The 26,457-nt window shown below is 36.7% G+C and overlaps 1 protein-coding gene across 4 annotated transcripts in view; it reads left to right on the forward strand.

The window, feature by feature from the left end:
• The window catches only part of LOC109408817 (potassium channel subfamily T member 2), a 564,841-nt gene that overhangs the window by 91,346 nt on the left and 447,038 nt on the right, over positions 1-26,457 (forward strand). For all 4 annotated transcript variants that reach the window (XM_062854367.1, XM_062854368.1, XM_062854369.1 and 1 more), the window contains exon 2: positions 23,603-24,572. In XM_062854367.1, coding sequence (XP_062710351.1) covers positions 24,546-24,572 — 27 coding nt within the window. In that variant the 5' untranslated portion in view covers positions 23,603-24,545. The remainder of the gene's footprint in view (positions 1-23,602; positions 24,573-26,457) is intronic.

The raw sequence follows: 26,457 nt of genomic DNA on the forward strand, positions 1-26,457 counted from the left end.
ACCTCCTAGGATTTCTCTGGAAATTCCTGGGGACTCCTTCAGCTGGAATTCCTTGAAGAAGGCCAAGATGAGCTCCAGGAGTAATACCATGATTAATTTCTAGAGTAATCCATGTATAAAAACTCTGGAGGAATTCCTGGATGAGTCTTTAGAAAAATCCGTAGAAGAATCAAAGGCATTTCTGGAAGTATCCTAGGAAAATTGCCAGCAGAAATCGCTTATAGAATCCCAAGAGGAATTTCTGGATAAAAGTCAAGAGAAGTTCCTGAAGGAAACCAATGAGAAATATTTGAAGAAATCCCAGGAAAAAAAAACCCTTTAGGATGTCTAGGAGGAAACACCGAAGGTACTTCTGCAAGGCTCCAAGGAAGATTGCCTTGAATTTTTGAAAAATTTCGGAACGCATTAAGTAGAATTTCTGGAGGAGTCCTAGGAGGAATTGCTGAAAGAACCACAGCAGGAATAGCTTGAGAAATTCAGCTGAAATTTCTGTAGGAAGGTCAAGATAAATTCCTGGAGAAATCCCACGAGAAATCTATGAAAGAATCCTTCGATAAAATATCTTGGATAAAAATTCCTGAAGGAATCACCGGAGATATTCTTAGAGGGATTCTGGGATGTATCATGGTAGAAATCTCAGCTGAAATCCTTGGAGGAATTGTTGGAGGACGCTTTACAATAATTTCTAGAGAAACCCCATCAGTAATGCCTGGGGGAATCCAAAGAAAAATCCTTGGAATACCTAGAGAAGTCCCTGCAAGAACCGGTAGAGGTATTCTGGAAGAATCTACAGAGAAGGCCCTGAAGAAATCGCAGAAGGAATCTCTGAAGAAATCTCAGGTAGATTTCCCGGAAGAATTCCAGCCATAATGCTAGGATAAATTGGTATGGGAATCACTAGAAGATTTTTTGAATGTACCATAGTAAGAATTTCTAAAGGAATTGCTGGAAGAACCGCAGGAAGAGTTGTTTGAGGTTATCTCGGAGGAAGACCAAAAGGAGTTTCTGCAAGAATTCCATGAGAAATTTCTGGAGGATCTTTGGATAAAATCTCTGGAGGAATTCCTGGATGAGTCCTTGGAGAACAACCAAAGGAATTTCTGCAAGAGTTTCAGGAAGATGTCCTGAAAAGATCTCAGCAAAAAATCTAGGAGAAATCTCTAGAAGTATCCGTAGCATAATTTCAGAAGTACTACAGTTAGAATTTCTGGAGGATGAGTAGCTGGAAGAACCGCAGGAATTGATTGAGGAATCCCAGCTGTAATATCGGGAGGAATTCCTAGAATTCCGGGAGGTATCATAGAATTAATTTCTAGAGAAATCCTAGAATCAGGAATGCCAGGGGTATCCTAAGAGAAGTTCCTCTAATAAATGCCTAGAGGAATACCTACAGATCTGCTAGAAAGAATCGGTAGAAGTATACTGGAGGAATCCCTGATGGAATCGCAGGAGGAATCTCCGGAAGATTTCCCGCAAGTATTACAGTATGTATGTATGTATGCCAAGAGAAATCCCTAGAAGTATTTCTGAAAGAGTCCTAATGGAAATTGCTTGAAGAATTCCAGCTGAAAATCATGGAGGAATCCCCTGTGGAATTATTGGAAGAACCTCTGGAGGAAGTCCTGGATAAATCCCTGAAGAAATCTCTGGGAAAATCACCGAAGGGATCTTCAGAAAAATCCCAGGGAGATTTTCCGGAAGAATTTCCCAAGTAGAATTCCTGAAGATACCACAGTGAGAATTTTTGGAGGAGTTCTAAGGTATATCCCTTTCGGGACGGAGTACAAAAAAGTGAAATTTCCATACAAATTGCTCAACTTTGGCTGTCTAGAACTCTAAGATCTCCCAAAAAAGCAACGATTATTTTTCCTTCTTCGAAAGTAATTCCGGGAGTGGTAAGTTTTGTTCAAATGTGCCATTAATGAATAAAGGAATTATTGTGTGAAGTTTTAAATTTTAGGTGACTGTCAAGGAAAAATTCTAGGGGGTGCCAAATTTGTTCTAGGGGGTGCCAGGCACCCCTGGAACCCCCCCTAGCTACGCCAATGGCCTCTACTCACTTTGAAGCATGTCCTAGTTGAGATTTGAGATATGATGGGAGTATCTTCACAGATACTATGAATATACTTTACCATCTTCTGCCCCTAAAGCATACAGACTTTTATGATGATTTTTAATATTGGATCATTTTAAAGTAGGGGATTTTTTTAACTATCGTACAAATTGATACCAAGATTCTCAGAACTCAATGAAATTTTATTCACAGGTAGGGTTCATATATATATGAGCTAAAAAAAATTGAAAAAAATCTGGGTCGCCTAATTTTCCGGAAAACTCCAGTGGAAAACCAACATTTTCCACAGACACCACCTACTTTGAAAAAGCATCGTAGACACAATGTTTTATATGAAATCATAAGCAAATGATCTCAGCGATTGAAAAAAAAAATGAAAATTATTTTCCACAAAATTTTCCACTGTTGAGGAAAATCGGTTGGAAAAGTCGGAAAAACTATTTTCGCACTCCGGGACAATTCCAAAAAAATATATTTTTGGAAGGGAATTACATAAGCTATATTCTGTAAAATTTTCAGAATATGGTTTTTCTCCGTTCCTGAGTTATGACCAATTTTGTGTGAATTTTCCAGATGTGCTATATGAGCCGTTTTTTTTTTTTTTGAAAAATCATAACTTAAGAACGAAGCATTGTAGACACAATGATTTTTTTTTTTGTGAAATCGGAAGCAAATTTTCTCAGCAATCTAAAAAAATACAAAATGAAAATTGTTTTCCACAAACTGTTAAGAAAAATCGGTTGGAAAAGTTCGAAAAACTATTTTCGAAGTCCGGAAAAATTCAAAAAAAAAATTGGGAGGGAGTTACATAAGCTATATTCTGTAAAACTTTCAAGGTGTGGTTTTTCTCCGTTCCTGAGTTATGACTAGTTTTGTGGAAATGGTCCAAATGTTGCTTGATATTCGACCGTCTTGAATCTCCTCCTGGAATTCTAAGAGGAATCATAAAAGAAATTCCAGGAGGAAACCCGAAGGAATTTCAGGAGAAATCCACGACAGAATATCAGGAGAAATCCTCGAATTTATTTAAGGAGGTATCCATGAAGGAAGTCCAGGAGGAATCCCTGAAGAAATTCCAGGGGAATTTGCAGAAAGAATTCCAGGAGGAATCTCCGAAGGAATTCCAGAAGTAATCCCCAAAAGAATTCCAGGTGGAATCCCCGAAGGAAGTCCAGGTGGAATACCCGAAGGAATCCTAGGAGAATTGCCTGAAGGAACTTAAGGAGGAATCCTCAAAGGAATGCCAAAAGGAATCCCCGAAAGAATTCACGGAGGAATCTCCGAAGGAATTCAAGGAGGAATCTTCGAGTCAATTCCAGGAGAAATCCCGAAGTAGAAAGCCTGAAGGAATTTCAAGAGGAATCCCCATAGGAAGTCCAGGAGAAAATCTGTGGAGGAATTCCAGAAGGACTGCTGGAGGAATTCCATGAGGAATCCCTGGAGGAAATCCAGGAGGAATCTCCTCCTGGAATTCTAAGAGGAATCATAAAAGAAATTCCAGGAGGAATCCCCGAAGAAATTCCAGGGGAATTTGCAGAATGAATTCCAGGAAAAATCTCCGAAGGAACTCCAGAAGTAATCCTCGAAAGAATTCCAGGAGGAATACCCGAAGCAATTCTAGGAGGAATCGTCGAATCAATTCCAGGAGAAAGCCCGAAGTAATTGCAGAAGAAATCCCTGCAGGAATCCCAGGGAGAACCCCTGAAGGAATTCTAGGAGGAATCTTCGAAGGATTTCCAAGCGGAACACTCAAAGAATTTTCAAGAGAAAACCCTGAAGGAATTTCAAGAGGAATCCCCATAGGAGGAAGTCCAGGAGAAAATCTCTGGAGGAATTCCAGAAGGTCTCCTGGAGGAAATCCAGGAGGAATGTTCGAAGGAATTCTAAGAGAAATCATCAAAAAAATCCAGGAGGAAACCCGAAGGAAATTCAGGAGAAATCCAGAGCAGTAGCGTAATCTGGTTCAGCATTTTACCAGTTAATAAGGGAATGGTTTAAATTTTGAAGCTGCAGTCAATGATTTCGGTTGTATAAATGTATAGTCTACAATTAATTACATTAAAAATGACCATTTAAATTGAGCTTTGTTCCACCTCCCCAGTCGGGATGTCGTGCCGGAATGGCAGCACTGGTAATTTGTTGAAATGATACCATCAACACGGAGCGCGGCACGTAAGGACTGTATCGGAAATTAACTATAAATGTTCACAATTGCCTGAAAAATAATCTGTTCGAATAAAACATAACTTTATTTTTGGAGATACTATATAAATCTCTTAAATGAAGAATGGCAGTTCTGATTTTCAAAAAATAATCATTTCACTTGAAATTTTATCTCAAAGATTACACATATGTTTTTGAAATTTTGGACACCTCCTAAAAATCTAAATTAGCGAAAACTGTGGGCAAATATTCAATTTTTTCTCTTATTTTTGCGCAAATACATTCTTTTCCAGAACGCTCATGATATAGGAAAATTATTTTTATCAAGAAAAATTCCCTCCGCAGTTTAGGGCAATTCTTAAAAATGAAAAAATGCCATTTTTCGAGGAACTCTTTTTTTATGCGTCTTCAAAGAACGATTACGCAAATAAAAAATACACTATGTTGAAAATTTGCATTTTTTTCGATTGGGTATGTATTTAAATCTATTGAAGAGGTAGTTTTACCAGGGAACGGAATTTTATAACCTCTGAACATATTTAAAACAGAGCGTCAAAGTTCGACAAAAAAGAAGGTGTTTTTTGGAAAGACCATTTTATAAGTGTTGGGGGTTTTTCTATCCAAAATAAGAATTTTAAAAGTCGGTATTGAGCGATATGTTATGTGTACATAACTGCTAGCAATAATCATTATTTTCCAGATTTTTCCCCGTACAATTTTTTTTTGGCTACAAATGATAGAAACTTTAAAAAAATTTAAAAAAAATGCAGTTTGTACAGATTGTTATTTTGTGTGGTATATTCATAGAACCATATTTTCAATAATATTAAACATTTTCCAAATTTCTTCAAGCTGTTCTAAACTGAACTATATTGTGAAGATTTCATAGAAGAACCGGAATAAAAAGACCAACCGTGCTTCGAGATAGAGCATTTTGAATGTTTATAGTTAATTTCCGATACAGTCCTTACCGGTAGGTACCTACCAGTGCTGTTCATCAGGCTGGACTTCGTTGAGCGCCGACACACCGGGAGGAACTTTTAGCGGTGTTTTGTTGACTTTAATGAGCTGACAGGTCGTGAATTGTGGTTGTTTGTTTTCACGAGCGAAACGGCGGCGGCGTTAACAATTTGCAGCTCGTCAGGATTGATGGGGGCTGACTGCATTTTGTTGAAGTGAGTTTTCGACAGCAGGTAGTAGCTTGCGCCGCGGCGATTTGTCTTCCGGGGGTTGTTGGTAGGTTGTGTTGCCGCACGGCGTTTTGTGTTGAGCTGAATGGTATAACCAGTGCTGAAAAATTCATTTCGTCATATCTAAATTCAATCACCTACAGCTCATTTTAGAAGCTGAACCTGAGAATATGATATATGGAAAACTTGCGCGGCTCGACCAGTTCTGCAAGAAAGTCACGGAAAAAATGATATTTTTCGAATATTTAAGGTAAATGTCACGGACCACCTTCGGAAAATGCAAATGATATTCACGGTGAATATCATATGACATTTTTCAAAGGTAGTCCGTGACATTTACCTTAAATATTCAAAAAAATAGCCGTTTTTCCGTGACTTTCTTGCAGAACTGGTCGAGCCGCACAAGTTTTCCATATATCATATTCTCATGTTCAGCTCCTAAAATGAGCTGCAGGTGATTGAATTTAGGTATGACGAAATGAAATTTTCAGCACTGGGTATAACCAGCCAAGCGTAGGAGGCTTTCAGTGATGAGATGTTAAAATTTTTGGGAATGTGATCAATGTCCCATTAATTTGATTGATTCTCTACATAAATATTTTATGGGTCTTGAAAACTACCATTGAAAGATACAAAAAAAAAAAATCTTTGCAGGACAATTTTCAGATTAACAATATAGTAATGATGTGGATTCCTCTTTCTGTAAGCATACTTAGTAACTACCAGCCATGTCCATTCATTGAACAATGTGTACGAAATTTTAGGGCTACAGTAATTGCAGCCTAATAAAGCGTAAAATAGCATGGAACTGAACGATATGCGGAAATTTTACGGATCTGTAAAAGCCGCACTGAGGAAAAGTAGTGATTCACCTAAAATTAAACCAATGACAATTTATGGGAATTTTCGGATGAAATACGATGCCTATTCAGAGGTTACATCATTCAATGACGAAAACCATTTCCCTCCATTGAATATCACTAAAACCGTAATAATGAGTAATCGATCCGGACCACAGAGAGGCGCACCCGTCGACGACGACGTCAATGGTGACGACGGCAGACGATACCTAATGATATCTTGCAAATTTAAAACACGGCGGGGTGGATGGACAGGAAACCCCACGGAGAAGAGCCAAAATAAATGTCAAGGACAGCTTGCCTTGCCGTATCGGCAGCAGCACGTCGACGGAAACATAGGATTATCTGCACGTGCTGAAGTTTACCTCCCTTGTATCAGGATATATATTTTTTTTATCTCGGTTAAACTTGGTGAAAGGTGGTTTCGTCGGTTCCTATTTTCCCCCAACCGTGCGGATTACATCTTCCGCAACAGCAAACATGGTGTAAAATAGATTGGGTTTATTAAATTTAGGTTCAGTTGTTTTACGTGCTGCTGATGGTAATTCAATTTTAGAGGATTTTTGGTTGAGGGCGCTCGAAACTCAACTCTGATTAGATTTGATGATCATTGGCCATATCTATAATTTTCAATATTCTCTAATGCATTCTGCCAAACCAACAGCTACTAATCGAGAGCGAATTATGCTCCAAACCAAAATTAGAACACATTTCAATTGTGTCAGCCTTGTTCCATCACCGCAGAGCAGCTCGGGCTAAGGCCCATTAGGCTAATCTCATACAACAACGCTTTCTCCCACTTCCGTGCCATGGCGTGGTAAACCCGACTAGATGGGAAAAACAAAGTAATTACAGGTTCTGATATGTTGTTACAATAATTTTTGTATCAACGATTGTTATAAAACATGTACCGTTAGTAGTTAAAATAACAAAAATTCTAACAAAACTCGTTCCAGTTAAAACAAAAATATAACAAGTTGAGATATAACCATAACAAGCTTATATCAAATTTTGTTAGACTTAACATGCGAAATCATAACAAAATTATAACAAGTTCTGTTATATATTTCAGAACAAATTTGTTATAAATTGTGTTATAAATCTCTTGGCTCGAGTGACCAAAATAACAAAAAATATCAATCTTTTTCGCGACAACACAAAACATCTCATAAATTCTGAAGTAATTTTGTTACAAAAAATATTACAAAAATTGCAATAAACGTGTTACGAAATTATGTTAGTGGCAATTTTGTAATAATGCATAATATAACAAATGTTGTTATACATCTGATTGAATGAATGAAACAAGTTTTGTTATAATTTTGTTGCCGAAATTATAACAAATGTTAGTATAATTTTGTTATGGATATTCATATGGAAAAATCCTTATTACAAAATTATATCAGCTCTTGTTATTTCTAACAACAGCTGTCATGATTTTGTTATGATCTTGTTATGTGCTCCTGGTCGGGAAGCCAACGACGAAATAGCACCCAGATTACCTGGGCGTTGAAATTCAATTCCAAAACCTGTATTTGAATGAATGCAGCCTAAATGGGATGAATGAGAAGAATGAAAGCATTTCGGGATATTAAATGGTATTTACTTGCTGCTGCATTGTTTCGGCAGCTAATAAAACATCGTAGGGTAGATTTTGGCGCAAGCTTTCGAGGCACTTGGAATGGTTCTGAGTATGAAATTTAAAAAAGGGAGTATATTTGAAAAGTTTGCAATTATCAAGACTTTTAACATTACGCTTAATTGCTGGGTTAGCAGCTAGCCAGGAAACTGCATACTTCAAAAATGCGATTCCATTTATGTGCATACGTGCGTTACCTTCTGCTTTCATTCTACACACAGCCCTAGCTTAAGTGTTGATTAGTGCCCTGCACAAATTGGCACTTATGCTGAATACGCTCTCATCAGAACAAGAGAACAAAGCGGTGGATGGGTCCTTGAATAATGAGCCGAGCTCTTCACATATAATTTTTGAAAATTAACTTACCTACTGTTGAAGTGTAACCAGTGCACTTATGTACTTTGCATCTTGTATAGCCATGGTTCCGAGGGCCGCACACTGTTTCCGAAGGCCCAATTTCGTAATCGAAATTATCTTGGGCATGAACAATTGAGTTCAAAGGTCAAGTGTCTTCTTGAAGTTGTTCGGTATGCTGGATCCCTTCTTTTGAAAGTATCACTTGTGTGATTAATACACTAAGAAGTGAGATAGACTTTTTTTAATTCATAAGTACAGATATCATGTTTACGTCTTTAGCAATGTTGTTGAAAATATCACTGTAAGAAAACTTGCCGAACAAACTTGTGTTCTATCTGCTCTAATTTATTGAGATATGGGCTACTATTATCAGTTTAATCGTTGTAACTTTTTCCAGAAATTTTTAACAAATTTCAAATGTTCTACGAAGTAATTTAATATTATAAAATACGTGTTTCTTCCCAAGATGGCAACATTGTAGCTTCGATATTCTTTGAGATATTTAAGAATGTATGATAAATTAAAGCCTTTTTCACATCTTCAAGTTTATAATAGTTGTTAATTTTGTGGAAACTCATGCTGGACACTAGTTTTTTTAATAAAGAAAACCTAAATGTAAAATATGTTATTTCATAAATGAAATTTTTCAAAAAACTTATTAATCTAGAAAAGATACAATGAAAAAAATTATATTTAGGGGTCATTTAGAAAAAAAAATCGTGCAGATAAAACAACCCGACTAGATGGGAAAAACAAAATTATTACAGGTAGTGATATTTTGTTATAATGATTTTTGTAACAACGGATATTATAAAACATGTACCGTTAGTAATTAATATAACAAAAATTCTAACAAAAATATAACATGTTGAAATATAATCATAACGAGATTATATCAAATTTTGTTACACTAAACATGCGAAATCATAATAAAATTATAACAAGTTCTGTTATATATTTCAGAACAAATTTGTTACAAGTTTTGTTATAAATCTCCTGGCTCGGGTGACCAAAATAACAAAAATTATCAATCTTCTTCGTGGCAATAAAAACTTATAAATTCTAAAATAATTTTGTTACAAAAGATATAAGAAAGATTGTAACGAACGTATTATGAAATTATGTTTGTGGCAATTTTTTATAATGCATAATATAACAAATTTTGTTATGCATCTGTTTGCATGATTGAAGCAAGTTTTGTTATAATTTTGTTACTTAAATTGTAATTAATGTTAATATAATTTAATTATGGATATTTATATGGAAATATCCTTATTAAAGAATTATATCAGCTATTGTTATTTCTAACAACAGATGTCATGATTTTGTTATGATCTTGTAATGTGCTTCTGGTCGGAAATAGTTTGTTCGGCTAGTCTACTTATAATGGTACTTCCTAAAAGTTTCGCGAAGGCATCAGTACACTATATTCACCTATTGTATAAGTAGAATTTTCATATCACTTCTAGGTTAATTGACCACAAAAGTAAGGGGTCATGCACAAATTACATCACGCTTTTAGGGGGGAGGGGGGGGGGGTATTACAGAACGTGACGACCCATACAATAAATAATGAGGTCCCATACAAAAAGTGTGACATAGGGGGGAGGGGGGTTGAAAAAGGTAGATTTTTGCATGACATAATTTGTGTATCACCCCTAATACTTTTAAAAGATGGGTCCTTGTTTATCTTGTTCATAACTTTTTCGAACAATCTAAGCTTGTGAAATAAATGGGTTCAATTCCCAGCTGGGCCACGACGATTGACACCGACTTTACTCTGAGCACATGCTCTAACTAATCCCGAAACACGAATGACCGTGGATCCACGGCGATGCAAATGAACTCCGAATGGACGGATAAGAACAACAGCCACAACAAAATATTGGTTTTGGGAATTTTTCCGAAAATTTTTCCGATTTTCCTCAACAGTGGAAAATTTTGGGGAAAACAATTCTAATTTGTATTTATTTTGAATTGATGAGAAAATTTGCGGTGAAAAACCACATCGAGAAAATTTACAGAATATAGCTCATAAAATTTTCCTTCAAAAATATTTTTTTGGGAATTCTTCCGGACTTCGAAAATAGTTTTCCGACTTTTCTTACGGACTTTTCTGAACAGTGGAAAATTTTGTGGAAACATTTATTTTTTGAATTGCTGAGAAATTTGCTTATGATTTCACAAAAAAAAAATTGTGTCTATGTTGCATCGTTCTTGAGTTATGATTTTTCGAAGTAGGTGGTGGCTGTAGAAAATGTTTGTTTTCCACTGGAGTTTTCTGGATAATTAGGCGACCCTGATTTTTTTTAATTTAGTTTTTGTTCATATATGTATATAAACCCTACCTATGAAAAAAAATTACAATAAATTCTGAGAACCTCGTTCCAATTTGTACGACAATAAAAAAAATCCCCTCTTTTTAACGTGAACTTTGTAAAAATAGGATAAAAGTTTCAAATTTCAAAATTAATGAGAAAGAAATGCAAAAATAATCTTTAATATGAAAACGAAACATCTCTATCTTTTGTAGATAAGACATAAAAAAACGTTCAAATACCTCACACTTGTAGCTCTGCTGCGGTGTTTAGGTTGGGAGGATGTATGCAGGCAGATTTTTTTTTTAAATTTATACATGTCAAATTTTTTTCCAAGAATCGTATAAGTAATATCTCCATAAAAATCGTTCAAAAATTCCATCAAGTAGTGTTTTGGATACCGTCGTTGGGGGTGAGAATGGGTCAAAAATGTATACTTGCACATTCATTGCTCAATAACTTTTGCTTCTTTGCATGGAAAAGTCTTTTGATCACTGGAATGTGATCTTGGTAATGCATGTACAAATGATGAAACAATATTTGGAGTTCGTCAACTTTCCTTAAAACTACAAGTGCATGATAATTGACCCATTCACACCTGTTCGAGGGAGTGAGAATAGGTCAAGGAAACCGAATTTGTTCCGCATTGGCAACAAAGCAAGTTATAGACTGTTTCAGAAATTATAAATACACTTTGTTTATTAAATAAAATGAACTGTTCTGATGATTTCCACCAACTTTTTTCGGAATTCAGCATATTGTGATCCACTTTTTTATATTTCCTTTCAATTGTCATGATATTTTGAAGAACAGTCGAGTTGTCTAACAATTAACTTCATTCTACCAATTTGCATTTGCACAATAGTGTTTTTTAATGATTCCATCATTAATAATCACTAAATACCAAACTTTATCTTACTTCTAATCATATTCGCTTTCTCACCAAGTTATCGAAGAAATGCTTTCACTAAAACCTGGGAAAAATTGATAAAGGCATTTGCACATTATTTTTTCTGACATCAAGTTTCTTATTTTTTAAGGTTTTCTTCGACACATAAGAACTCACACACTGTTTCTTAGCTTTTCTCTTAGCCTAAACTAATTCATTTTTGCAGCTCATTCGATCCTTCAGATGGCACAGCTTGTCATACCCAAAAAGCGAATGCATAAAACAGTAAGTAAGACAAGTAAGAACGTTTGCTTAACGTTCGTTGCTACCTGTATTGTTGAAAAATTTGAATCAAACATTTTTTCATTGAGAAGGCCCATAATGATGGTTCTTCAAATATTACATTTAAAACTACTTTAACCAATCGAGAATCATCTTTTCTTATCGAAGCAGGAACTTTCATTGTGTTTGGAAATTGAATAAATTATTTGTGAGATTATTTCCTTCTCTATTATGCTACATTTTTTGACCACTTTATGCCACTTCAAATTTTAATCATCTAGTTTACAGAGCCCTATTTTTAAACTTTTACAAGAAACATCAACAAAGTTGGTATTATTTGCTTCGTAAGAATGTTTATTGGAAGTGCTAGAAGAAACTTTTTTGGATATTGTGCTCAAATTTAAATGGCTGGCAATTGTTAGTGAAAATATAATTTCTGAAACAGTCTATAATAAAGTTCTGGTCAAGGTTGATACTACCTACCAATAATATATTATATGATGGATATGAGTTTGAGATTCTAAAAAGCATTAATCCACCTAAAAGTGTGATATTTCATCAAGCCTTAATAGTGTCATTTTGAAAAGGCCTTATTTTCAAGCTTTTTTCGATTATTTATAAAATAAAAATTACCTAATTGCTCTAGAAACCTAATTTGTCGACTGGAATTGCTGGCAACTACGAGGATGACACCATGGATGATTCAACATTCGCAATATTTGATGGGATAATATGCCTCAAGTTATACCTCGGATTCCTTTTCCAAAACATCCTGTTGGGAATTATCTAAAGATTCTTTCGGAATTAGTTCAAGAATCTTCTAAGAAATTCATACGAGGATTTTATCAAATATTTCTCCAACTATACATTCAAAATTGTTTTATCTTTGCAACAATTCTGTAAGTTCTACCAAGAATTCAAATAGGGATTTTACTACGGATTACATCAGGAATTCTATCAAAAGTTACTTGAGGAAATTCCGTCACAGATTCATTTGGCAAATTTTTCAAAGATTTTTCTAAAAAATACTGTAGCACGATCCATCATTTCTGAAATAATTCCTGCAAGAATTCTCCATATTTCCACCATAAAATTTTTAATTCCTCCCGAGATTTTTGTAGGTATTCTTTATAGGAATTCTACAGAAGTTCCTCAAAGAATTTTAAGGGGATTTTGCAAACATTCCCATTGCGAAGCATTTTTAAGCATTTCCTTCAGGAATTTATCCCAGAATCTCTACAGGATTTTTGAAATGTATCTCTAAAATTTCTTCAGAAATTCTTCCAAGCATTTATACAGGAATTGTTCCAATGAATCCTTTCGGTTTTCCTCTAAATATTTTTTGATTAGTTTTACCAAGGATGCTTGTATGAATTTCTCCAAGGATTCTTCAAAGAGTTCATAAAAAAAAACCTTTAGAAATTTCTCCAAGAATCCCCATGACGAAGAGAGCAAACCTGTCGGTAATATTCATAGTTACCCTATTGATGAATCTGGGATTTTAGAGCAGTCGTACATTGATCTGGTAGCCGCGATTTTCTTATATTTCACAGAAAATATAATGTTTATGTAATACTCCTCAAAACGTTCATTTTGAGAACTTTCTTAAACTCGAACAGACGATTTTTTTCAGAATTTTTTTCTAGGATTCCTCCCGAAAACCCTTCTCAGATTCCACAATGACTTTCTTCTGGAATCTCTGTTGATTCCTCTAAATGTTATTTTTGGTATCTCTCCTGGAGTTCTTTGTGATTCTCAGTATATCTCCTGGAGTTCTTTCTGAACTTCTGGATAAAATCTAGAGAATCTACTGAGAAAGCATCCATTTATTCGGCACGCTTAATTGGACAATGTTTGTCACCTCCCCCCCACCTTTTTTCGTACGGAGTTTTCCTAATCTTAATACACTGATTGTCACACTCTTGAGAACCCCCCCCACTAACCCACTTACCCTTTTAAGCGTGACGTACTTTATGGATGACCCCTGAAGGGAATTCAGAAGGAGGTGGAAATGAAAATAAAGAATGATATACTGCAGGAAGAGCTGTAAGAGAAATCTCAAAAAGGACTTCATGAGATTTTGAAAAAAAAAAAAACAGAAGACCACGAAAAGTCTTAGAAAAAAAGAAGGAGGAGGAACCTCCAAAGGACCTTATTCCTGCTAAACCATCTTGATTAACTTCAGGTTGAATTCCTTAAAATAATCCTAGATTTCAGAAATAATATTTTTATGATATCTCAGAAGAAGCTCCTTGATGGACATTTAAATAATTTTCGAGAGAAATCTCAGAGAAAAAAAAAAACCTCAGAAAACATTCCAAAAGAAACTATTGAAACAGTTGTAGGAGGGACTCCAGGAGTAATACCAGACGAAAGAAATGCCCTTGGCGAATCAAACTTACCATCTGTAGGTATCCCAGAGAAAATACTTGATGGAATTCCTGAAGAAATTCTGGAATAAGTAATAGAAAGAATTGGAGTAGAACTTTTTGAGGAATCTCGAATGACCTTTTAGAGGAACTCTAGGTTTATTGTAAGGACCCTACAAGAAATTCTTGATAAACTCCCAAAAGGACCTCCACGAGATATCTCAGGGGAATCTATTTAAGGGATCCCATACGAAACTTTTCAAGAAACTAAAAAGAGACTTCTGGAGTAATCTCAGGAAATCCTGAGTCAAACAACCTGATGGATCTTAAAGTTAAACATCCTGGAGAGAACTCCTTGAAAATTCTTCGACGAACCTTTTTGAAAAACACCAGGATTAATTTCTGGAAGAATCTCTGGATAAATTACCGAAAAAAAAATCCCAGAATAAACTGTAGGAAGAATTCCTAAAGAAAGTCCAGTAGAAATTCCAGAAAGAAATCCTTGAGGTGTTTCAGAATGATCTTTTGAAAGAAATGAAGAAGAAATTTCTGGAGGTATTTTAAAAGGAATTCCTGATAAATCATAAAAAGATCTCCAGGGGAATAATTCTCGGTAGGCTTTTCTTGAGGAATCTGAGGAGAAATGTCTAGAAGTATTTCAGAAGAAAATCTCGAACAAAAAACGTGATATTTTTTTTTGCAAATTGATCCTTTTATTTGCAAGTTAACCACCACATATGTCTTCTAAATAGGCGCTGTCCATAAACTACGTAGACTTTTTTTGCCATCTCAGAACCCCCCTCCCCCCTCGTAGACTCTTGTTCATATAAAATTTTCGAAATTTGTATGGAGCGTAGACTTTGGCCAGAACTAAACCCCCCCCTAAGAGTATACGTAGTTTATGGACAGGCCCATATAAGTTCTCCAATATGTTTCAGATACATCGGCAAATTTTGGGTATGTCATTATTAGGCTGTCCATAAACCACGTGATCTTTTTCTGGATAATTTGAAAACCACCTCTCTCTCCTTCCCCCCTGCGCCACGATTTTGCGTAAAATTGAAATCATAAAAGTTCTACATTGGAAAATGATTTCAGCGATAAACCGATGATTTTAGGATTCTGAAGGGCCAAAAATGTGCTCAGAATTGCGACATTTCCTCCCGTTTGTAAGTTATTTAGCAAAAGAGAGTAGATTTCTTACGAGTTTTAAAAAAATACTTATTTACTTTTTGAAAATATGGAATGAATTACCAGCACATTGCAGACAAAAAGGCAACTATCATTCGTTCAAAACTTGCATCGATACTCTTTTCATCTGAAATAAAAGTACAGCCTCGGGCTGAAAGTCTCGATAATGAAGATAAAAAAAAAGTACATTAGCATTTAGATAGTAGAATAGTTGATATAGAAATAGTAGCATATATGTACTTTGAAAACCAATAGTGGTTACTTGTGCTATTACGTAATTAAATAAATAAATATATATAATTTACCATGTCATCATTACCATTTCGATTGACAAGCGCACAGTGGGACGAAATAAAAAAGTGGGACATGGGTATTTACTCAGAAACTATTGGAATTAGCGTTCTGTGGTCTTCTACAATGTTTCTGCATTTTTAAGGTACTTTATTTTGATGTAATAAAATTTCACTTAAGGCGAAACTGGAAGCATTTCCTCACTTTTTGGTTTTTGATTTTTTATTAAATAACGAAGTAATATTTTCAAAATCGGTTTTCGTGCACATGTAGAGTATGGATCAATGTATCTTCTGATTTTTTTTGTAGTGGAAAATGTTTTTCGTTTTTGCAGAAACCATTTTTGAACAAAATTTCACAAAAAAATGGTTTCTGTAAAAACGAAAAACATTTTCCACCTCAAAAAAAAATCAGAAAATACCTTGATCCATACTCTATATGTGCACGAAAACCGATTTTAAAAATATTGCTTCGTTATTTAATAAAAAATCAAAACCCGAAAAAATGAGAAAATGCTTCTAGTTTCGCCTTAAGGGGGGTATACACTTAGATAAAAAAATAACTTTTTTATTTTACGTCAAAACTGAAAAATGTCTAAGAAAACATTATAGATAATGTATTTAGAAGAAACTTTGTCGAAGACGTTCCAAAAAGATGGTTCGAAAAATCGATTTTAAGGAACAAATACACAATTTTACCCTATAAGGCTGACACAAATTTCGATTTTCCCTCATGTCACCCCCGCCCTCGGAATGTTTTTGTCTGAATTCGACATTTTGAGGGGGGACGCAAATAAATTATTTAAGAAATTTAAAAATTTTAAAGTGAAATTAGAGTCATCGAGAAAATTCCTGACAAATCCGATGAGTTTGACGATTTTGCCTGATTGTTTGGGTAATTTTTGATGAAATACATTTATTATTTATCATCCTTCCCTTAACGAGTCAACAAGCAAAGTGACAAAAAAAGAAAATGAGATTTGTTCCGGCCTAACTTTGTAAAACTGCGAGATAGATTTTTCGGTCTTCGACAAAGTATCTTCTCAATACAGTACCTATCTATAATGTTTTCTTAGAAATTTTGTAGTTTTGAAGTAAAATAAAAAAGTTAATTTATTTATCTAAGTGTATACCCCCCTTAAGTGAAATTTTATTGCATCAAAATAAAGTACCTAAAAATGCAGAAACATTGTAGAAAACCACAGAATGCTAAATCCAATAGCTGCTGAGTAAATATCCATGTCCTCACTTTTTTTTATTTCGTCCCACTGTGCGCTTGTCAATCGAAATGGTAATGATGACATGGTAAATTTTTTATATTTATTTATTTAATTACGTAATAGCACAAGTAATCACTATTGGTTTTCAAAGTACACATATGCTACTATTTCTATATCAACTGTTCTACTATCTAAATGCTATCCAATAGTTTCTGAGTAAATACCCATGCCCCACTTTTTTATTTCGTCACACTGTGAAGCGCTGACTGAGTCAAGCACAAACATAGACACATACTATTGCTCAATAACTGAACTTTGGTCCTTTCAGTTATGAAGCTATTTGCATTATAAATATTGAAATGAATAAGTAAGTACTCAACTGTTTCTCATTTTCAACTGTGTAGCAATAATTTCATTAAATCGAAACAAGTTGCACTACGTTAAGCGGTGAGTTTCCTCACTCATCCCTGTCGCCCACCATCAACTACCAGTGAGTGTCCCATTTGGTTGAAATAGTTATTGTGTAGAGAAAAAGGATTCAAATTTATGTGTCGTAATCCTAATCCTCATTTCCCCTATAGGAAATAGTACACGGACTGAGGTCAAACCGGTTCAAGGCCAGTTTCGGTAAACCCTACTGCACGCACGATCTATTTTTCTTCCGGCCCTGTGAACACTCGAAAGTCAGCCTAGTGAGCCGGAGGTAGACGAATGGGTATATGACAAACATCGGTCAACAACCAAAGGGGACATGCAGAGTGACGAAGATGGCAGAATTAGAATACCTGTTGTCGGGGTTCTTTGCGGGTTGGAATGTGTTTACAAGACTCTGAATATAAAACATAGAGAAAAACCATGAACTCTGGTTTAAGAAGCTTAAAAAAAGCTTGCTTCCGTCAGATTTGCTCTAAATACGAACATTCAAAAACAGAAACATCCGCAGAAACAACAGAAACAACAGATGAATCCGTGATTTATCGACAAGCTATCCGCTGTTCAAATCTAGGTTTGAAGTTCATGTCTCCAAAAAATAAAAAAGACACGTCTATCCAAAGAGATGAAGCATAATCCCATCATTGCCTGAAATAACTCACATAAGAACCAGAGCAAATTAATCATTGCACGGGTAATCTTTCTCCTAGAATTGGGACACAATGTTTCCCACTGGCTGCTTCTGATATTTATCCTTCACCTGGAGGATCACATCTCACGACTAAGTATACCAAGAACGCGCGCGCTTCTCCCCCGGGGTCACGAGTCACGTTTTTTTTTACCTTGATCTCCCAACATCCCATGGCAACAGAGCGGAAGTTGTTCATCCTGTTTCACTACACACAGGCATGCGGGGCTGTAAAAGGAGGGGAGTCAAGCTAAGCTTTCCTAAGTCAGCAGCATCGAACATGGAGATCGGAGTTCCATTGGCGGAGCAGCAGCCAGCACGGTTCCAAGTCCACGTGTGTTTTCGCTCCCGGTTGTGTCACCCCCCCCCCTCCAACTGTGTTTGTGTGTCGTTTTATCACATTATCGATGAAAGGAAAATCGAAAAAAGCGGTTAAAAATAAATTTCATGGAAGAAATCGATTTTAAATGTTGGCTCGTTGGTGCGTGCGGGGATACAATTGGATGATGTTGGCTAGGGGATTTTATTAGGGGTAGCTGCTTACCGGGTGGAGTCAAACATCATAATGTTTTAAAAACCATATGTAATTTCATTACCAGGATCATGTGAGCAACGTGATTCAGGATCATGGTTCTTCGTGAGAATTCATTATGAAAGTAAATTACTCAGAAAGAAACAGAACTAGAAACTTGGAAAAATAACAGGTCTGGAACTAAATTCTTGATCTATTTGTGAGTTCAGCTGCGATGTCATCCATACTGTCTGGGAGATCCTACACATAAACAGGAAATGTTTCATCTCCTCTTTGGAGCCACCATGTATTGATTCTGACCGTTGACCGTTAACGCGTTGGCCTTTTTAAAAATATCACATTTGACAGCTCATAACAGTGTTTTTTCCAAGGTTTTTTCTATGATGGAAAACATGTAGCAAATAACTTAAACTTATGTCTGATCACAATTTTTGCATATTGATTTCTTCTTGATTTGTCCATATTCCAGGGCAGCTTCCCAAGGAACACACATGTCATATGAGAGTTACGGCAGTGCAAGTTTCGGTTGTATAGAAGTTAATTTGACGTAATTCTAGAGGTTGTCTCAACCACGGCATAAAATTTGGAGTTGGAATCTTCGGCGGAGTTGTTCATGTGGATGTAAATCTGCTATTCAAATCATCTCTAGTTGGACATTTTCCCACAAACATAGAACACGTCCCGCAACGATTTATCCATAAAAATGCTTTGAAATTTCTTTCGATATTCCTTCTTTTCGGATTGCTCCCAGAATTCCTTGCAACTCTCCCGAGAATCCTGTATGAAATCTTCTCAGTTCTCTTCGAATTTATCCTGGTATTCAACTCAAGACTCGATCCAGGATGCCTTGAAATATTCTCCTAGGGATTCCTCCAGGACTTCCTCCAGAAGTTCCTCTTCTTCTCGAGATCCTTTCAGGAATTTCTCCAGAATTCTTTCGAGCATTTCTTCCCGGATTCTTTCGGTGATCTCTCCTGGGGTTCTTTCCGGGGTTCTCCTAGGGATTCCAATCGAATTCCTTCGTTGATTTCTCAAGGGACTCCTTTAGATATTTCTTCTGGGATTGGGAATTGTTTGTAAAAATCACATCGATTTCCGTCATGGATTCATCCAGGGCTCTCATCAAAGATTCCCCGGAAAATTTTCCTTGATTTTTTCTGGCTATCACTTAGCAAGTTCTCCTCGCATTTTTTCCAGATTCTTTAAGCGAATTCCCCCTGGGATTCCTTTCGGGATTGTTCCCTGGTTTCCCTTTAGGAATTTTTCCTGAGGTTCTTTCAGGGTTTGCTTCTGGAATATGTCAAGGATTATTCCAGGATTTTTTTCCAACAATGGTGAAAACCTCCCGGGGTTCTTTCGTTGATTCTTCCTGGTATTCCTTTACGGATTTCTCCCGGGGTTTCTACCGTATTTCTCCCGCGAATTGATCCTGAGATTCCAACAGAGATTCTGCGGGGGTTTCTCATGGGACTCCTTAGTGTTTCCAAAATTCCTTCAGGAATAGTTCTCAGGAGTTCTTCCTTGATTTCGCCCGGAATTTCAACATTTATTTTTCCAGGTTTTTTTTTTAGAGCAGGGGTTTTCACACGTTTTGTCTCACGGTGCACTCTACCGAAATAAATTGATGCGTGGTGCCCTTGTTCAACAATTTAAAAAGATGAAATTCGAAGCTTTTTCGACGCGACTTCCTAAGACATTTTTGGGCAAGATTATTTTTTTTGAGGATCCGTAACGAAGTCAGCATCTGGTTAATATCGAAAAAAAAAAATCCATGGAAAAAAATAAAAATAAAAATATGTTTTACAATAATCATAAAATCTCTAAATGTTTTCATCTTAAAAAATCGATATTCCAAATGGGCTTCCAGGAAAATATAAAAGTTTAGGGATGTTCAAAAACAAAAATTAAAAAATGGAAAACCAAAATTCACAAAATGGATAATTAATAATAATTACCTTCCAAAACATGTTTAAATCGATTTCAGATGACGAAAAATGATATTTAGATCAAAATCAAAAATTTGGGTAATAGAGGGTTAAGGAAATTTTCCTGAGATTTCTTCTGAGGCTTGTTTGGGGATTCCTTTCGGGATTTATTCCGAAATTCCTTCAGGAATTTCTTCCGTGATTGCTACTTTATTTCTTCTTGCAATTTCTTTCGGGATCTCTCATAGGAATTCTTCAGCAATTTCCATGTTTTTCCATGGTTCTTTCAAAAATCTCTCCCGGGATTCATTCAGGTATTTTCAAATTGACTGCCCTTTAGATTCTTCGAGGGATTACACCAAGATTCAGTGAGGGATTCCTTCTGCATTCTCCTGGGCTTTCTTCCGGAATCCTACATGGATTCCTTTAGGAATTCCGACAGGAACTCCTCCCAGGATTCCTGCATTGAGGCCCTTCCCGAGAATCCTTCATAGATTTTTAGCGGGTTTCCCTTGAAGAATCCACACGAGTTTATTTCGGGCATCCTTTCAGGGATCCTTCAAGGATTTCTGCATACTTTTCTTCAGTAATTCCATTACTGATTACTTCCGGTATTCTCTAATGCGTTTCTCCCGGAATATCTTCCGGCATTCTTTCCAGTATTTCTCTCAATATTCATTTTGGGATTTTCTTGAGGATTTTTCCCTGCGTTTCTGCAGGGATCCCTTCAGAGATTTGTCCCGCGATTCCTTCGTTATTGGTAGGGTGGCACAATAATTACCGATTCGCCCTTTACTTTCTGGTTTTCTATCATAGGTTTCTCCCGAGATTTTTCAGGGAATCCTTTCGACATTCTTTTAATAATTTCTCCATGTTTTTTTTAGATATTCTTTCTAGATTTCTCCTGGATTCTCAGGATTCCTCCAAGACTCCTTTTGAGATTCTATCAGGGAATCCTCCAGGATTTTTCAAGAATTCCAGGATTTTTCAAGAATTGCTCCCAGGATTCCTTCTCATGATTTCTCATGATTTTTTTTTACAAATCGTGCCCTTGATTCCTTCCAATATTCCTTCCACGCTTTCTCTCAGGGTTTATCCTCCTGAGACTGGATTCCTCCGGATACATTTTCCGGGATTCGAGAAGAGAACACTTTAATAGTGTAATGATTGATAAAAAAGTGCTTCGTCTTTTAGGGAATCTCCCTTACTGATTGAGAATTTGAATTAGATTAAATATGGGTAGAAGGATTAAAGATACATTTGCGATCTTTTCGAGATGGATAAACATTTTTGTTGTAAGCCGTTATGTAATCTGACATCGTTTTGGTTTGTCATCATCTCTTTAACTCGTTTAGATTCGTCTTGTATCTACATGAATCAGAATGTAACGAAAGTTTAAAAGTTTTGCTGAAATTGAACTTGAGGCGAAGCTGGATGTAGGTCCTTATTGTCGTGTGTTTATTTTTCTTTTATTAAATAAAGGAGTAATATTTTCAAAACGGGTTTCGATAGACGAACGATCAAAATACCTTCTGATTTGTTTTCAGGGTGGAAACTAATTCAACTTCTTTTAAAATTGGTTTCTGTAAAACTGGAAAAACGTTTTCCATCGGGAGAATTCTGATCATTCTTTTAATATGTATCGAAACCTATTTTGAAAATATTGCTTCGTTATTTGAAAAATCAATAATCAAGAAATGGGGAAATGCATCCGGTTTCACCAGGAAATTATTGATTTTTTTAAGTACGCCATAGACTTTTTTTTCATGAACTCATGTTTATTTTATTAGAACTTGACTATAGATAATACATTTATCTAGAGATTTGAATTCGTATACGGGATAAGGGCATCCTCATCAGTATTTTTTTTATTAGAGACGCACTGAAGCTCTCATTTTTCATCTTCTCCTCAACTTTCCGGGTCCATCTTGATGCCAACCATATCGTGGACTATGTTGTTTTTAAACTGGTAAATGGTACACGCCAAGTCCAAAGGCGCCTGTTATGAAAACGAATGCACCTTAAGTATTTTTCTCTAGAACGCGATAAACAGACAGTCTCCTCTCTGGAGCCACCATATAATATTACCGACTATCGCGTAATCGAGCAAAGGTTCGACTGTTTACGTGATGTTCCCATGCTTTACTTATTAAAAATCGCTCGTAATAACTATCCCATTGTAAATCTATCATTTATTTCTAGTGTGAAGGACAGAGGAAATTTGAATTTATTTAGCATTTCCTTAGTACAGTATCTTACCTGTACAAAAATTCAAGTCAATTGGTATGAGATTTACGGAGTCATAGAGGAAAACTCCCGAAATAAAATCCCCTGCCAAAATGTTTCCACACCTTACCTGAAGCAAAGTGATGCTACTCTTGAATCTTCACCGTGTTAACATGAAGCCTTGAAACCATATTCTGCATGGTTTCAGTGACATATAGTGCGAATTTTAAACCAATTCTGTTTATCTGTAAAACTATAGCCTTGAGCATGTCTCCTCTAATGATATGTCATTTGCATCTCCTTAGCCATGAGAATAAATTTACTCCTCGAAGCAATTCACACAAAGCTGCCTTTCGGATCAACCACTAACCGGGCTGTTGGTTGTGGGCATCCAGCAAACGACACTGACTAGGCATGCTAGATATTAAAGTCCTTGCTCTGTGTGAGAATGCATTTAAAGACCCAACTTTTCACTTGAACCGACCGAACCAAAACTCGTAGTTTCATGTTAAGGACAGACTTGACTTGTTAGAATCCCAAAATGGCCGCTAGTAATGGACGAATTTGGCACTTACTCACGACTTCGAGCGCACAAATCTCTTCATAAACAAAACCAGCGCACCTGATCTTCTTATTTTAAGCTAATTACAAATGAGCAAGAACAGAATAATAAAATGCGCTGTTTTTTGAAGCTTGCTTCTTGAGATTTGTGCGTCTGAAGTTCGGATGCACTGTTGAAGCGGGAATTCAAGACGTTTGTCCTTAAGAGGAGACCAGATATATAGAAGCAGTAGTATACTAAAGCAGCTATAGCAGCAGCAGCAGCAACAGCAGCCTTGGATGAGACCATTCCAATGAAATTAGCTCGTTTCATGCAACTTCGAACGACCGGGGCAGACATGTGCGTGTGTCGCTGCCTTAGGAATGTTCCTATATATGTATCTTCGTTCTTTGCAGGACCAAGTCAACGGGACAAAAGCCAACGCTCCAGGATAGAACCGACCGAAACCCCTCGTAGAGTGCTCATCGTTTTACCGTGATTAGAGATATTTTACTCCATTTTGTCTAGTAGTCAACTGCAACTCTGCAACTACCGTAATTGGTGCAGCTTTAACGTCATCTCCTGTTAACTGAAGTGTGTCTGTATGTGTGTCCGTGCACACTGAACCAAATCTCCGTTTCGCCTTCTTAGTGAGTAGTGAGCCTTTGTACTACCGTAAGTCCCGAGTGCCGCCAGAGCACCACCGTCAACAGAAAGTCAATTATCGAAAGTTCGCAAGGACTGATAGAGTGTGTTTCGTATACCCGTTTTAGTACGTAAATATATATGTACTTGTGGTGTGAGTGATAGAACCCCATTTTTACGTGAAAGTGTGCAAAATCGGAAGACAATGTCAAGTGCTCCCTTCGAGTGGCATCGGTGCGTGCGAAATTGGAAAAGTTTAGCCCGTAAGTGAAGAGGTGCTTATCGCACGAGTGAAGCAAACAAATTTTTACCAGCGAAGCCGAATACATCATCAGGTAGATTGTGTGTGCGTTTTTGTGAATCGATGTAGATTTGATGTTTGTGCAAACAATCCCGCATCGTAGTAATCATTGGCAGCGGCCTACTTTGTGTTTGTTTTGATGTGAGTGTTTTCGTTCTATGTAATCAATCAAACGATTCTGAAGAGTGTTTGAGTTTCTTGAGTTTTGAGCAATGATATTACCTTCCTCTATTTGTTGCCGAATATCTATCCTGCAACACAAGCAAGCAAGCAATCATTCTGTGATTCTAGTGGCCCTTAGAATACGTGCTCTACACTATCACCTTCAACTACACAAATTAAATTCATAATGATAAATGTGCTGAATGTATGTCTACGTGCCAAAACAATGGATAAATAACTGAAACGCACCAATGTCCCTAGAACACGAATCACCAATCGTAAGTGTTTAACCTTTCTTGTTCTTCATATTTTCGGATACTTTTGTACATATTTGCATGTTCTCTTTCTTGTCAAAATAGCACAACTATCCCTATCATCTTTTGCCATACTTTGCTGGCATATAGTTGTAGAAACCGCTCCTAACAATGATGACAACAAGTTGATTTTTTTTTTGTAAAACATCAGATTAGAATAGAGGAAAGAAATTGAACAGAGCTGTGAATTTTTATTGAATGTAGTTTTGCTGTTTGAAAGGTGGAAAACACATAACTAGGAATTGTTGGGTTCAATGCAAACCACAAAAATAATATGACTGGACAAATATTTTATTGCAGTTTTAGCATTTTTGGGAAATTTTTTTCAATATTTTTAATGCACTTCAAAGGTTTTTTTACAAAACTAACTTCGTATTTTTCGTTGGTCAGAGAAAAAGGGGTTTCTTTCCAAAATATCAAGGATATCCGACAAAATTTTTCACCAGCAGCAAGACACTTCCAGAATTCGTTATCGAATTGATAAGTAGTATTTCATTCTTCGTCAGACTTGGGAACAGATGTGCCAAATTTCGTAGAAACCCATTTTAAGGATTGTAATATAAATACTAGAGCGAATGCTTTGCCATTGCTAGACATGTGCAGAATTTTCTTCACGGATTCCGATGAAATATAGTGCCAGATGATGGGGAAATACGCCGCAAAATTTTAAGGCAACTTTTCGTCGAATTCCGGGAAAATTAAGAAAGGCGGATTCCGAAGGATTTTTTGTCAGGTTTGAGTGCAATTCCTACATATGTTGGATTCGATAATGCATTCTGCAACCGATATGACGAGAAATCCTTGGAAGAAATTCCAATTGACGAGAAATTCTTGGAAGGAATCCAGCAGAATCTTCGGATATATTTCGCAGAATCTTTGGGAGGACTCCGGCAGAACCCTTGGAAGGATTCCAGCAGAATCCTTGGAAGGATTCCAGCAGAATCCTTGGAAGGATTCCAGCAGAATCTTTGGAAGGATTCCAGCAGAATCCTTGGAAGGATTCCAGCAGAATCCTTGGAAGGATTCCAGCAGAATCCTTGGAAGGATTCCAGCAGAATCCTTGGAAGGATTCCAGCAGAATCCTTGGAAGGATTCCAGCAGAATCCTTGGAAGGATTCCAGCAGAATCCTTGGAAGGATTCCAGCAGAATCCTTGGAAGGATTCCAGCAGAATCCTTGGAAGGATTCCAGCAGAATCCTTGGAAGGATTTCAGCAGAATCCTTGGAAGGATTCCAGCAGAATCCTTGGAAGGATTCCAGCAGAATCCTTGGAAGGATTCCAGCAGAATCCTTGGAAGGATTCCAGCAGAATCCTTGGAAGGATTCCAGCAGAATCCTTGGAAGGATTCCAGCAGAATCCTTGGAAGGATTCCAGCAGAATCCTTGGAAGGATTCCAGCAGAATCCTTGGAAGGATTCCAGCAGAATCCTTGGAAGGATTCCATCAGAATCCTTGGAAGGATTCCATCAGAATCCTTGGAAGGATTCCAGCAGAATCCTTGGAAGGATTCCAGCAGAATCCTTGGAAGGATTCCAGCAGAATCCTTGGAAGGATTCCAGCAGAATCCTTGGAAGGATTCCAGCAGAATCCTTGGAAGGATTCCAGCAGAATCCTTGGAAGGATTCCAGCAGAATCCTTGGAAGGATTCCAGCAGAATCCTTGGAAGGATTCCAGCAGAATCCTTGGAAGGATTCCAGCAGAATCCTTGGAAGGATTCCAGCAGAATCCTTGGAAGGATTCCAGCAGAATCCTTGGAAGGATTCCAGCAGAATCCTTGGAAGGATTCCAGCAGAATCCTTGGAAGGATTCCAGCAGAATCCTTGGAAGGATTCCAGCAGAATCCTTGGAAG

This window comes from Aedes albopictus, chromosome 2 (genome assembly GCF_035046485.1).
Source record: "Aedes albopictus strain Foshan chromosome 2, AalbF5, whole genome shotgun sequence".
In the NCBI taxonomy this organism is placed as follows: domain Eukaryota; kingdom Metazoa; phylum Arthropoda; class Insecta; order Diptera; family Culicidae; genus Aedes; species Aedes albopictus.